General features: G+C 41.4%; 1 protein-coding gene across 3 annotated transcripts in view; it reads right to left on the bottom strand.

The window, feature by feature from the left end:
* Positions 1–12,971, bottom strand: part of ptpn4a (protein tyrosine phosphatase non-receptor type 4a) — a 61,998-nt gene that overhangs the window by 6,270 nt on the left and 42,757 nt on the right. For all 3 annotated transcript variants that reach the window (XM_056429238.1, XM_056429231.1, XM_056429247.1), the window contains 10 exons: positions 10,634–10,697; positions 9,858–10,030; positions 8,909–8,977; positions 8,672–8,806; positions 7,592–7,753; positions 4,258–4,417; positions 2,476–2,559; positions 2,239–2,295; positions 1,527–1,683; positions 324–490 (listed from right to left, as the gene is read on the bottom strand). In XM_056429238.1, the coding sequence (XP_056285213.1) occupies positions 324–490; positions 1,527–1,683; positions 2,239–2,295; positions 2,476–2,559; positions 4,258–4,417; positions 7,592–7,753; positions 8,672–8,806; positions 8,909–8,977; positions 9,858–10,030; positions 10,634–10,697 (1,228 nt within the window). The remainder of the gene's footprint in view (positions 1–323; positions 491–1,526; positions 1,684–2,238; positions 2,296–2,475; positions 2,560–4,257; positions 4,418–7,591; positions 7,754–8,671; positions 8,807–8,908; positions 8,978–9,857; positions 10,031–10,633; positions 10,698–12,971) is intronic.

Below are 12,971 nucleotides of genomic sequence, written 5' to 3' on the forward strand. Positions count from 1 at the left end.
GCGCTTTACATACACTAACTTCTTTGACAATTCAAATGTATGAAAATACTTTACAAACACACTCAGCGACTTGCGTACGATATCTGCGGGTTCATTTATGTGTGTGTGTTTGAGTCGAGCATTCCTCTCCAGCTAGAGCACGACACAGAGCTTAAACAGGAAGCTGTTAAGTGGTTATGATACAGGACAGGAAGTTACAGGAATGTGAACCAGGAAAGATATGTGTGACAAATGTGCGTGTAACCATTTCACAAGTTCATCTCTGTAAGCATACATGCACAGGATCTATTTATGTGTGTTTATTATAAATACTTTCTCCTTACATCGAACTGAGCGAGGATGGCTCCGCTGCTCAGGCCTTCCTTCAGAATGACCATGGAGTCCCTCAAAGCATGCTGGTCTAGCTGGGCGGGGTCCTGAGGGGACTTCTCGGGGATATACTGAAAATCTGGCTCCGAGTCCACCTTCTCCTCCACCACGTCATAGATGGCTGAATGAGACAAAGAAGTGTCACAGTTTAGAGACACGCAGCTGTTCATGAAGGTTGAGGCCCAGAGGAGTTGATTTACCTTTAATTAACTACATAATGAAAAAAGAAAACATGCAGGATAAAGAAACAACCAAAGCACTGAACGATAGGAATATATAGGCAAATATCTATATGCCTACATTTAAGAAAAACAGAAAAAACTATGTGAATTGACAGGCATTAAATACATTCATGCAATCTTATATCAAACCTCATGTAGGAAAGAGCAGAATCCATAAATCCCTCTTTGACCCAGTTAAAATACCAATCATCATCTTGAAAAGCTCTTTTTGCTGCTCCACGGATGCTGATGAAAGGGAAATGATTTGCCATTTTTCTACACGGTGAATATTCAGTATATATGGCTGAGCTGCAACTTCACACATCTCCTCTCAAAGTACAAGAGTGAGATTAAGCCGTCCAGAAAAGACCAGAAGAATGATCAAGGCTGGTGACCAGCTGTGTAGATGTTGATTGTTAAGAGTGGGCCGCAGCTGTCCGGGTGTTACACTTTTCCTGGTTTACAAAGTGGACATTCATGCATCACTACATTAAAATGGGTTGCACCAGATGATCAGATTAGCCACATAAGCCTGATTGGGTCCAGTCAGATAACATATCCAACAGTATTCTCCTCTGTCATAAACACTGTGGGGATTTCAACTAAATGGAAGTTTGAATCATTTTATTATTATTTTTTCGGTGGCAAAAACACTTTCACAAGTAAATAATACATTAAGTGTCTAAATTATACTGTTTTTATCTTGAAGTAAAGAAGAAAACCATACATGTAACTTCGCACTTCTTGCAGTGTGACGGTGAAGTAGCTGGTGGCCATAAATAATAATAATGCATCTGCCAGTTATGTTGCAGCTTGTAATGCGACAATGACTTCCTGTTTACACTGTCGATTGATTTGATTGGAAAGCGCTGAAGATGTTTCCTAGGAAAAAAAGAAAGAAAGTGACAGTAGATCCAGCCAATGGGGACAACTCACCATTTGGTCTGACCAATAGGATCAGATCTCCAGAATGGCTCTCACAGCTGGCTTTGATGAACATGACCACCTGGTCATGGGTGTGGTCAGAGATGTCCCGCCCATTAATTAAGACCACCTGGTCCCCCTCGTTAAGGCGAGGCACACACAGGTCGGCCTGAAGAGGGGGAAGAAGAGACGAGAAGAATGGAGACATGACGAGAATGGAGAGATAGCATCATTAGTAGTGTAGTAACTTCTTTCATTTGACAAAAACGTAAAAATAGAGAAGAAAATGTCTTAAGATGTGAGACTGCTAAATAATTTGCTTTCTAGCCGCTTGCGAATGGCCGGCCGGCGAGCAAGCTACGCTCGCAAGTGCTTCTCAACTCCAACACAAGGCCACGAAGGCAGATGACCACAGATTTCACTTCATTTTAAATTGGAGTTTTGTGTTCCCTCAACAGGGAATTAAAAGCCTCTCGTCTACGAGACCGGTGTCCTGAGAGCGCTGCAGCTGAGGAATGCGCTCAGACTCTACTGCGCTCAGACTCGACTCAAATCCACAAACTGGTTGATTTTCTCGCCTCACAAATTCTCAGAAGTGAATTAAGTGATTAACTAGCAAACAACATAAAAGGCAGACTTGTCTGAGGATTTTTTTTTTCTAAATCAGTGACATTTTTGGCCTAATCAGTGTCACAATGCTCGCATCGTATGCTTGTCGACTCACTGATGTTCCAGGAGCCACTCGAGACACAATGATGGGCATCTTCTGGTCAGCTCCCCCCTGGACACACAGGCAAGATCAGTTAGCTGCGAGAAACCTTTGACACATTTCCTTTCTAAAGAAGAGTTAACAGTTTAAACCAGCAGTACGGCATTAAGATGCATTAAGTACAAGTGATCAAGGACCAAAACAAGAGTGGGACAAATAATAGAACATTTTCCAACTACTATTAGCTCTCACCTTGACATTGAAGCCAAAGCGTCCATGTTCGTCAGGTATCATCCTAATCAGGACCAGATTATCATGAGGAACAACTCCATTTACCTGCAAAATGTGAGACAGATGAATATAATTAATTTACTTTCCTCCAGAGCATCCACCCTATTCTGCTGTTGCATTCAGAGTTAATCTGCCAGCTCCGCATCTTTAAGATCAAGATTTAGAGCGGCAAAATAAATATGTTTGGCCACTAGGGGGCAGAAGAAACGTTTATTTAGCAGAATAAATAACCTTTATTTTGGTTGTAATTTATTTGCATTTCTTATTCGTTGTTCATGGGACCCTGCTTTTATCCTTAGAAAAAAAAGAGAGTAATTTTTCCATATTTACAGTTCGTCTACAATGTCCACTGTCCTGGGCTTGGAGGGTCAATTTTCAACCAGCTCTTTGTGATGGTTTTTTTTCTTGCGAGTATCAGGATTTTGAAGCGGTAAGTCTTTTGGATTATGTCGCCAGGTATCAGTCCCAGGTACACAATTGGTGGGTCCCTGGGAATCTTGTAGCACAGGATCTCCTCCAGAGTCTGAATAACTCAGTCCCAGAATGTTTGTACGTTTATTACATGTACAGAAAATGTGTGTGAGTGGTTGGCATTCATCTGCCCACACTCTCCCCAGCATGGCTGCTCTTTACCCTACTGTTTATGTTTCGTGTGGGGTGTAATGAAAAAACGGATTAAGTTCTTCCAACCAAATTCCCTCCATCTTGTCGAGCTGGTGGAAGTTTGCTGCGTTCTACTCATGGAATTCCAATTTGTATTTTTTGGACTATCCCATGCATGTTTGTCCCATGCTGTAAACCGACACCCTGGGATTCTGACTGCTAGTGATAAGAGGGAGAGCAACCTTGGCAGTACATACATTTTCACCACCTCAATTCTTGATCCAATAATATTTGTGACCATTTTGTTATATCTTTCTGTATCCTATCATTTATTATATTGTAGTTTGTTTCATATATTTTGTTCATTTCCTGAGTAATCAACACTCCTAGGCACTTTATTAATTGTGCTTCCCACTTCAGATTATATTTCTGCCTAATTGCCTTGCATGTAGTTAAGAGAAGGTACCTGTGTTTTTGTGATGTTCAGTTCACAGCCCGGCATACGACCAGTCAGCCAAAATTGTTGTATGTTTTGTAATTGAACAGTTGAGATTTTGGAGATGGGTAATAATGTCATCTGCAAAAAGTCTTATTATATGTTCCTCCTTTGCTATATTGATCCCTTTCACCTCTTTGTTTTGTCTGATAGCTTGAGCCAGAGGCTCTCTGAATATTGCAACAAGGGAGGGGCTAAGGCAGCCACCCGCCGTTCTAGAGATTAGACTCCCTCTCATTATTGCTTTAACCGTGTCCCACGCGATGTTTGGGACCTACCAGGACATTCTTGTTATTTTATGCAGTCGCTAATTTCTTTCTGAAATAAATTTACTAGTCTCATTATTTAAAATACTAATATTTAGTCTCCATAATGTACTCTTCTGTCTGTTATTCAAGTAAATAGTATAAATAAATTGCAATAGATTTATTTGCATTTCTAATGATGTTTCTGAATGAAAAATATGCTTAGAACCTCAAAATGCAAATCAATATTTTTTTTAATCTAATAAAAACACCTCAGGTGCAACACATTTTGACAGACACCGAAGAGGGCTACTGGGTTAAGTATTTCATTAAAATGCTCAATGTAACCAGGCATATTAATATGTACGGCGTGTTACAGTCTAGTTTTGATGTACTGACCATGGTCTTATCTGCGTTGACGGGAACGTCGTACATCTCATTTAGGTGGTTGTCCAGGAGGCTCTGCTGGGAGTGGGCCTGGATGATCTGGCTCAAGGTCTTCCTGCTCAGCTGCTTGGGGGGCAGAGCAGGAGGCAGGCCATCGAGCACCTCTGGAGACCTGAGGGAGGTAGAGAAAGAGAAATGCATGTTCCAGCTGTGGTGATTATTCTTTTTTGCATCACTATGGTATTATGCTCCCACTATTATGCTCCAGCAAAACATTACTTCATCACAACTGTCAAAAATGAATCACACTACTTGCTGTTCAGAAGAATAACCACAGCGTGGCATTTTAAATAAATATGGTGGGAAACCAAAGACAAAAACATGCAGTACAGAAAGACAAAAAGACTAATGGTCGCGCTAAAGAATGTGCCGTTTGTTAACGAGGTGGGTGCTTTAGTAGAAAAAGAGATAAAGGGAAGAGAGAGAAAAAACAGATGCAAGAGACAGAGAGGTTTAATAGCACTGTGTTAGTCACAATGCATTAACCTCAATAAAAAGGCTGCAAGAGGAAGGAAGGAAGGAAGGACCCCCCCCCCATCCAGGTAAGGCTTTCAAGCACTATCGTGGCTCTCACTCTGGGGGGTTAAAGCCATTTGATTCCGAGTGTGTGAATCTAAGTGTGTGTGGTTGTGTGTGTGGTTGTGTGTGTGGTAGTGTGCAGGCACTCTTGGGGGAGCGGCTGTCAAAGAGCATTGCCTTTGTTTTGGCTGCTGCTACTTGTGCCACTTTGTGTCTTAAACACACACACGGAAACGGACATGTATTATGGGTCAAATCCAGGTCAGGCTCTCAGGAGGAGGGCAGTGCACAGCTGCATCACTTCTCTCAACACAACACAGACGAGGGAAAGGGATTCATAAAGTATCTTCATTCACACAATGAAGCCCTGGGATCAGGATAGTTAACCCTTCTTCTAACTAAGCCCTGCTTTTTAGTTTTCCTTCTGTGAAATGCTTTGAAGGTGACTGAATCGTAAACGTCTTCTTTCGCTTTGAAAGCCTCACAGAGAAAGTGTTCAACAACCTTTTTTCCGACGTCTTGAGACTAGACAACGATGATACTGCACCGTCATTAAACCGAATAGCGGTGAAGAGATGAGGCGAGACTCAAATGTATTCCTCTCTCATTCTCTCTCTCACTCGGGCACGACATTTCTGCTGCTGGAATGTGTGACATTTTCTCATGTAAAATGAGTTGAACGAAAATGGACAAAATAATTGGTTTTGGCAAAACTAGATTACCTCAAATTGTAATAATGATAAAAATATGATCTCATGACTAAAAATGAACATTTGACGAGAAATATTTTTTGTTTTAAAGCTCACAAAACGAAGTGAGAGAACATTTGGTCACAAGGAATGACTAAAAGTTGATTGAAATCGATGACATGTCGGCTAAACTGGACTTAAACAATTGAAGTTGCCGTCGGCTAAAACTCTGAAGACTAAAAAGGAGTAGAATGCGATTCTCATCTAAAGTTTAGGATGAGGCCTGAATGGAGAATAACCCAACATGGAAACATGTCTGATCATACAACACTACGTAAGTTAACGTGACCCACTGTGCGGTAGCATGCAATGTGTTGGTACAATCTATGATACAACTTCCTTTTTGTTCCCTTACTGCATCAGGAAAATATAAACCATCACAGTAAAGCGTTGTGGTTTCGCTAAACGGATACTTTTGGCTCTACACAACTAAAAACAGAACATTAGAGAGCGTGTCAGAGGGTTACGGCTTTGTTGTATTGCTGATGTGTTGAACTGACAGCGTTTAACTGTGGCCTGTGGGACAGAAACCAGATTCTAATTTAGTTTTTATTGGGGGGAAATCTTGGAAGGAACATTGGGGAAATTTGGATTATGGGCCTGAGAGAAGAGACGGACGATTCTTCTATAAGTTTAGGGATGCATGATCTCCCCAAAGAAGGCCGACTAACATATTCGGAGAAGAGCGGTGTTTATTATTTATTAAGATTTAGAACTAATAGCTCCCCCAAAAAATAATTGAAGATGGATAAAAACCAAATCTTTGAAGAAGTCCTCCCAAAGGGTCTGGCAGAGAAGTCAAGGCATCATGTAAACAGTTTAAACTCCTATAGCATCAACAGGCTGAATGTGGTTATGTGCAATAACAGCGTGCATTCACAAGGATGATGATCGTCACATGGCTACTTGTTGATTCTTTTGCGTGCAAATTACATAAAAAACTTATATTTAAACAAACTGAAAGACAAAACAGTTTTAAAAGTCTGACTCGCCAAATATGAATCCTGGAAGTGTCGCCAAAAAGTTAAAGTTTATTATCAAACATAAGTTTTAAGAATGATGTAAAAACGTTAAGCTGATGTATTGAAAACCTTACTGGCTATCACAATGGACAAATCAAAGCCAAATAATATAATATATATGGATAATGTGTGCTGTCTGAGTCAGAGTGGGAAGGTGACTGTGTCATCGTTTGGCTCTGTAACAGGAGGATGAGCCAACAACTTGGCATGTGTTTAGCTCAGTAGGCAGCGGAACTACCGATGTTATGTTACTGAACCACTCGGGTTTCCACCTTAGAAATGTTCCCCCCTGATCCATCTGGACAATCACACATATTGAGATATATTAAGGATGTACACATTTTTCTAGAACATGTGTACAAGCTTTAAAGTGAACAAAACGCATCACTTTCCTCATACCGCCTCAATGTACCTATTTTCTTCTCTTTTCTGATATCCCGTCGTTCTTTTGAAAGAACTGAATGAGATATATTCAGTCTTCAGTAATATATAAGTCACTCATAACTCACTTTGCTTTTAGGCAAACAGAAATGTGGAACTTTATACGTCCTGCAGATAGTTTATAACGTGCGAGCACAACACGGGCATGCCGAAAACAAACACACATTAATTCCTAGTTCAGTCCCGTCTAACCTCTCTGCCCTGCTCCCCACTATAAACACATTTTACAGGCTGGTTTTCAAAGGGTTCATCTTTCAATGGGGCCAGCTAAGTGACACTGGGAGAGGGTGTGAACTGTTTGGAGAAGCCACAGGCACAGACAGACATTTAAAAAGCAGTCAACTCAGCAGTACAGTCAGACAGAGAGGCACTAACACTGATGAATACAATTAAACTTCAAAATTAAAGTGGAGGGAGGCGCATTATTTATGAGGCAGTTAAGTGAAATACCCTGCACAAAGGATGGCATTTGTTTTTTGAAATCCTGAAGACAAACGGCTTTAAATAAAGTGGGAAAATGAAAATGAACATAGGGAAAAATGACTCGAGACTTACGGTGTGGAGTCTAAGCTGATGCTGTTGGCCTGCGTGGACGACGCTGACCTGTGATTGGAGGAGAAGACAGGCAAGCTGGGCGAAGCGTGGATCACATGATCGACCAGGTGGCCAACGGACGAAGGGCGTAGTCGTGTGCCCTCCTGCACAAACAGTGAGCTCCTGAAGAACAAAACAAAGACACACGGCGTTAAAGGGCTGAGAAAACATCCTCAAATATGTTTGGCACAGATCAAAATGTGTAAGTTGCTTTGGCTATTAAACATTGAAGTAACAGAAAGTGCCTTCCATGCATATTCTAACTTGTTCTTTAAGTTTCTGACTTAAAACACAATTTTGTGTTTTGATTAGGAAAAAGGACGTGTGAGGCTCAATGCTGTCTTTGTTTGGACACTGAAGCACTAACTTTCTGCACTTAGATCCCCAATTCATTGTCACTGTTGTTTTTATATTGTACATACATTACTCTGCTGTCTTTAATGTCTTTTGATATTTAGCATTGTTATTTGTAATTTACACGTATGTACGATGAGAGCGTACGTGTAACCAGTCGAATTCAAATTAAGCTGATTCTGAAGTACGATTGGCTGAAGAAAGAAAAGAAATAAAGAAAAAATCCCCCTGAGCTAACGAATCCAAAATCAAAATCAAATCTTTCAACGATACTTCAGAAATGCAGACTGTAGGAATCAATGTGAGCATATGCATTGTTTTCTTGATATGTTTTGGGAGAAATAATAATCAATTCAGAGGTCAGAGATCATGTTTTGGCTTCAGTGTCTCAAGGACACAATAAAGAAATGACTCCCTCAGACCTGACTGCCCACTCAACAAAGGTCAACCTTTCAGAGCTGGTTTCATAATAAACATAAATTACAGACGTTAACTACAAATGACAATTTTTTTCTTCTTCGAGAAACATGAATCCTAAAAAAATGTTTTAAAACTACACTTGGCTTCCCTGACATCTCAGTGAACTCAATTTGTGTCATTTAATTCCTGAAAAACAGTCATTATACCATTTACATTTCCACAGCTGTCTAACGGGAAGCTGAAGTGAAGCCTGACACGTGGACTCACTGATTGGGCGTCCCGGGTGGCGAGCGAGTGGGCAGGCTCTGGGTCTCCAGTCTCTCATCTGATAGGCTGTTCCTGCTGACTGATTCCCAGTCAGTTCCGCCCAACAGCTTCCTGACCAACGGCTTGCTGGGCGATCTGCAGACCGTGACATTAACTTGGTTGCGTCCAAAATATAAACAATAACAAATTAACAAGTTGCTGTAGTTCATTGAACCAACGAAGAACGCTGTCCATTACCTGGCAAATACCCGGTCCTTGATGCCTTTCTCCTTTCCGTACTGCACAGACTGCACCTCTGTCCGCCCGCTGGACACAAACAACCCTCAGTCGACCGTCTTGGAAAATGTACTGAAAATCTTTAACTCTTGGGTTTAAAAAAATAATAATAATAATTTACGAGGCTAAATTAATTGTAATTTGCCATATAATCCCCAGAAATAAAATCTGCCGTAAAATGAAATATTAAAAAAACAGTCAAAATAACACCAGCATTAATTGTCGGGTCTGACAGTAAAAAGTGCAACAGATTCAACATGAATATTTCATCATATAATACACTGTTTATAACACATGTTCTCAATTCAAAAGGTGCATCATGCTGGAATGGCAGTCAATATCCAAAGTGCAAAAACACACAGACGCAGCATCAAGCCAAACATCAGAGCGAAGGTGGCTGGGTTTCATCACCGCCGCTCAATAATGCATCACAAGACCTCAAACGCTCAGTTCACCTCTCACACTCATTGCATAGACAAGAGAAAGAGCCAATCAAGGGAAACTCAGTTGGCACAATGTAGTCAAATGTTTGTATAGGGGATTTCATTTTTTATAAAATAATAATTAGAAAATAATGTTAAATTCCCCAAAATGTAAAGAACATCACCAATGTAAAAGTAGTTTGTTGGAGAGGTGCACATGGACGCCATAAATAATGAAGTTGTGGTTTTCTGGGCGCGACAACGAGAGGCACTTCCCGCGATTCATCCTCTTAACCCAAAGGGAAACAACTGCATCCACCTCCAAACAAACATGTCCTTCTGTTGATATTCACTGAGAGTCAGACACCATGAATGTGTGTGTCGGAATAAATGTCTAAATATCAATCTGTCAAATTCTGGCTGTCAGGGTGAGACTCTTTCGGAAACACCCTGTATGCGTGCGTGTGCGTGTGCGTGTGTGTCATCACCAGTATCTGAACTTCGAGCCCAGGGTGAAGTAGTGAGCGAAGAAGTTCTTCTGTGGTGGGATGGGCCGATCCAGCCTGAAGAAGGTGTGGTGCTCCACACAGGCCTTCCACAAGTTTTTACAGGCCCGATAGTTCACCATGTTGAAGCCCAGCAGCGTTTCCCGGGTCTCCGTCTGTGTGCAGGGAGGCAAAGGAAATGGTTAGTGGGCCTTTAAATAAGCGTTTGGCATTCAGCATGTGATGTGACCAGAATTCAGTTTATCAAACAGTTAGCATAATGTAAGTGAAGATGATGACAGACGATGTGTGGCTAACCATCCCACTGTTTAACCATTACCTTTAGATAATTGTTTGAACTGTTTTTACATTACTTTTAGATAATATTTCAACTGTGTATCCATTACTTTTATATATCTACTACAACCATTTCCTTTCATTGTGTTATGGTGTTGCAGCTGACTCAATGTGTGGATATATGTTCCAAATACAATCTTCTAGCTAAATAACGCTTATCTGTTGAGTCAATTGTCTGCTTTATGAATAAGAAAAGATCCACGTGTCAAACCAGGGATGCAGGACACAGTGGGGGGTGAGAGCAGAGTCAACGAGGGCTGATACAGATGATAGACACATGCAGACACAGCTCAGATGACAGCTACAGTATACACACACACACTCATGTACAGTATGCACACAAAGATGTGCAGGCACACAATTGTGGGAGGGAGGTGCTGGTTAGTGTGTGTGTGTGTGTGTGTGTGTGTGTGAGAACTTACCGCCTCTCTTCTTAGCTGGACGAAAAATTGTTTGCACTTGAAGGATATTTTTACTATTTTCAACCTGGAAGCAGGAAAAGACAAAGTTAGTGTCTTCACAGTTAATGAGCCAAGCAGCTGTATTGGGACACTGATGTTTTTACACTTTCAATAAAAGGTCAGTCAAATATTAGTGGGCACTTTCTTGAAATACATATGCATTAAAATTATGTATTACATTACACATATGTTTTACTTCTCGTTTACAGTAATGTAGATGAAAAATGTATTTCGGTCATTTCAATAGCCAATTGTTTGTATTTGCTGAAAGGTGCTCCTCCTGATGGCCATGACCAGCAATTGGGATAATAGTCAATGTGTTTTGCACAAATATAATACCGTTAGTTTTTTTAGATATAAAGCCTCATTGAATCGTCCCTGCCCGTGTCAGTTGAATACAATCGTTGACACTGTGTTAAAATGCAATTGAGTGGCACAGAAGAAAGAAGCACGGTTTATTGTCTGATTACTTGTCATATTGTCTGAGGAAGAAAAGAATCAAAATGCACTGAAAGCAAAACAAGGACCGGCTTTATTTCCCTGTTTTCAGGTGGATGTAAACAGTCATTTGTCACACCACTGTGATTCCTCCGCAACATCTAATTTTCCCTCTCTTCCACCTTTCAGCCAGCTTAAAGTTGGGGGTATTATATTATTCCACACGGTCCTCATCCATTGAAGCTTTACGATGCAAGTGAACTATTACAATCCCATACTTGTTATGGCTGAATAGAACAGTTGCTATTTTGGGAAGTTAATTTACAATATCTGTACAGTTCTATCATTCTTGTCCACCCCTGTCACTATTAAAGACCTTTTTCTGTCATTACTTTTATAGGTAGCAAGCTAGGTGTGCAGGAAAATAACGTTGGCGTTCCTCATCCCGCCGACAAAGCTCTAATTGGTCGACCGTCTCTCAAACATGCAGACACAGCCGTCAATAAGCAAAACGTTTGAAGATGTCGGCGGCTATTCAGAGATCTAGAACCGCATCAGGCACATTTGATCTCTTTTGAAACCTTCGGTTAGGAACTGGAATTCAACATAAAGTTTCTGAGAGTCTAAACAATGTCTGGAGCGCAGCATAACTTATCCGTGGTATTAGAGAGGTGTAAGTAAAAAATACTTTTAATTTTAACATGCACAATTTGAATCTTTGCCAGAATCCCGCCGGTCCACCAGATTCCAAACTTCCCTTTCAGGAATAAACAAATAGAATAGAAAAGCACACTTCTCCATGAATCGCCTGTTAGTCAACTGAGCTGACCCTTGAGTCACATCCCAACTGTTCATTTAACCTCCGACCCGCTCTCCCTCCTATAGCTGGGCGGGGAGTATGACCACGTTGGAGTCTCTCAATGGTTCAACCAAGCAAATCTTTTCCCATCAATCTGCGTAGCAGCTAGTTGTGCGTCTAAAGAGGCCGAAGCGGTATGAAATAATACTTGAATCAGAAGAGCACGAGGTCTGCTGATGAGCGGCAGCGGAGAAACGTCATCCCTTCCGAGAGCTCTGTTGCTGCTGTGACTCATCGCTCGCTGCTAAATATATTTTACATACTTACTTACACACTCTTGCATGGACAAACATACACACACGCACGCTTAGGCAGAGTGTGAGTCATCGTCCATCTAAGTGTGGCTCATCGGTCAGGCTACTGTGAACAGAAATAGGAAAGAGGCAAAACATATTCTCTCTCTCTTGACCCTTCCGAACCGCATCTTACTGTCTATCTATTATGCGCCCGGGGGAACGATGCCGCGTCAAAAGAAGCGACACCGGGAGGCGTGATGGGACGCACGCCAATGTAGAAATAGTGAGCCTTTCATTCAGAGAGGATAGAGGAAGAGAAAACATGAGGAGAGAAGAAAAGTCATTGAGCGTCGGTTTGAGAGACACTGTGGCCGATTGTGTCGCTCTCTCGTTCTCACACATGGTCGTGCACAGCTGCTGTGGACACCACTGTTGGTCTCTAAATTTAGCTCAGCTGACTGAATGCGAAGACACTCACGCGTGCAAACTGTTTTGTTTTTTCTCCACTCGGGAGGACTGTGCATTGATTCATTACATGGAGACGTATCCAAAAAAATAATAATAATCTTTACCCTAAAATGTTGATGTTTTGGCCCTTGACTTCAGTTCGCCGCAATGTCGGTAACGCAAAACCCTTCGTTCTGCAGAGGCTTGGTGAGCGCGCACTCAAACTCCTCAAATCACAAACATCTTACTGTACGAGACGTTCACCGACGCTCACAAACACACACATACCAGCTGCTATGTGCATTTGGTCAGGGTGTGT

Source organism: Pseudoliparis swirei, chromosome 2 (genome assembly GCF_029220125.1).
Source record: "Pseudoliparis swirei isolate HS2019 ecotype Mariana Trench chromosome 2, NWPU_hadal_v1, whole genome shotgun sequence".
Lineage (NCBI taxonomy): Eukaryota > Metazoa > Chordata > Actinopteri > Perciformes > Liparidae > Pseudoliparis > Pseudoliparis swirei.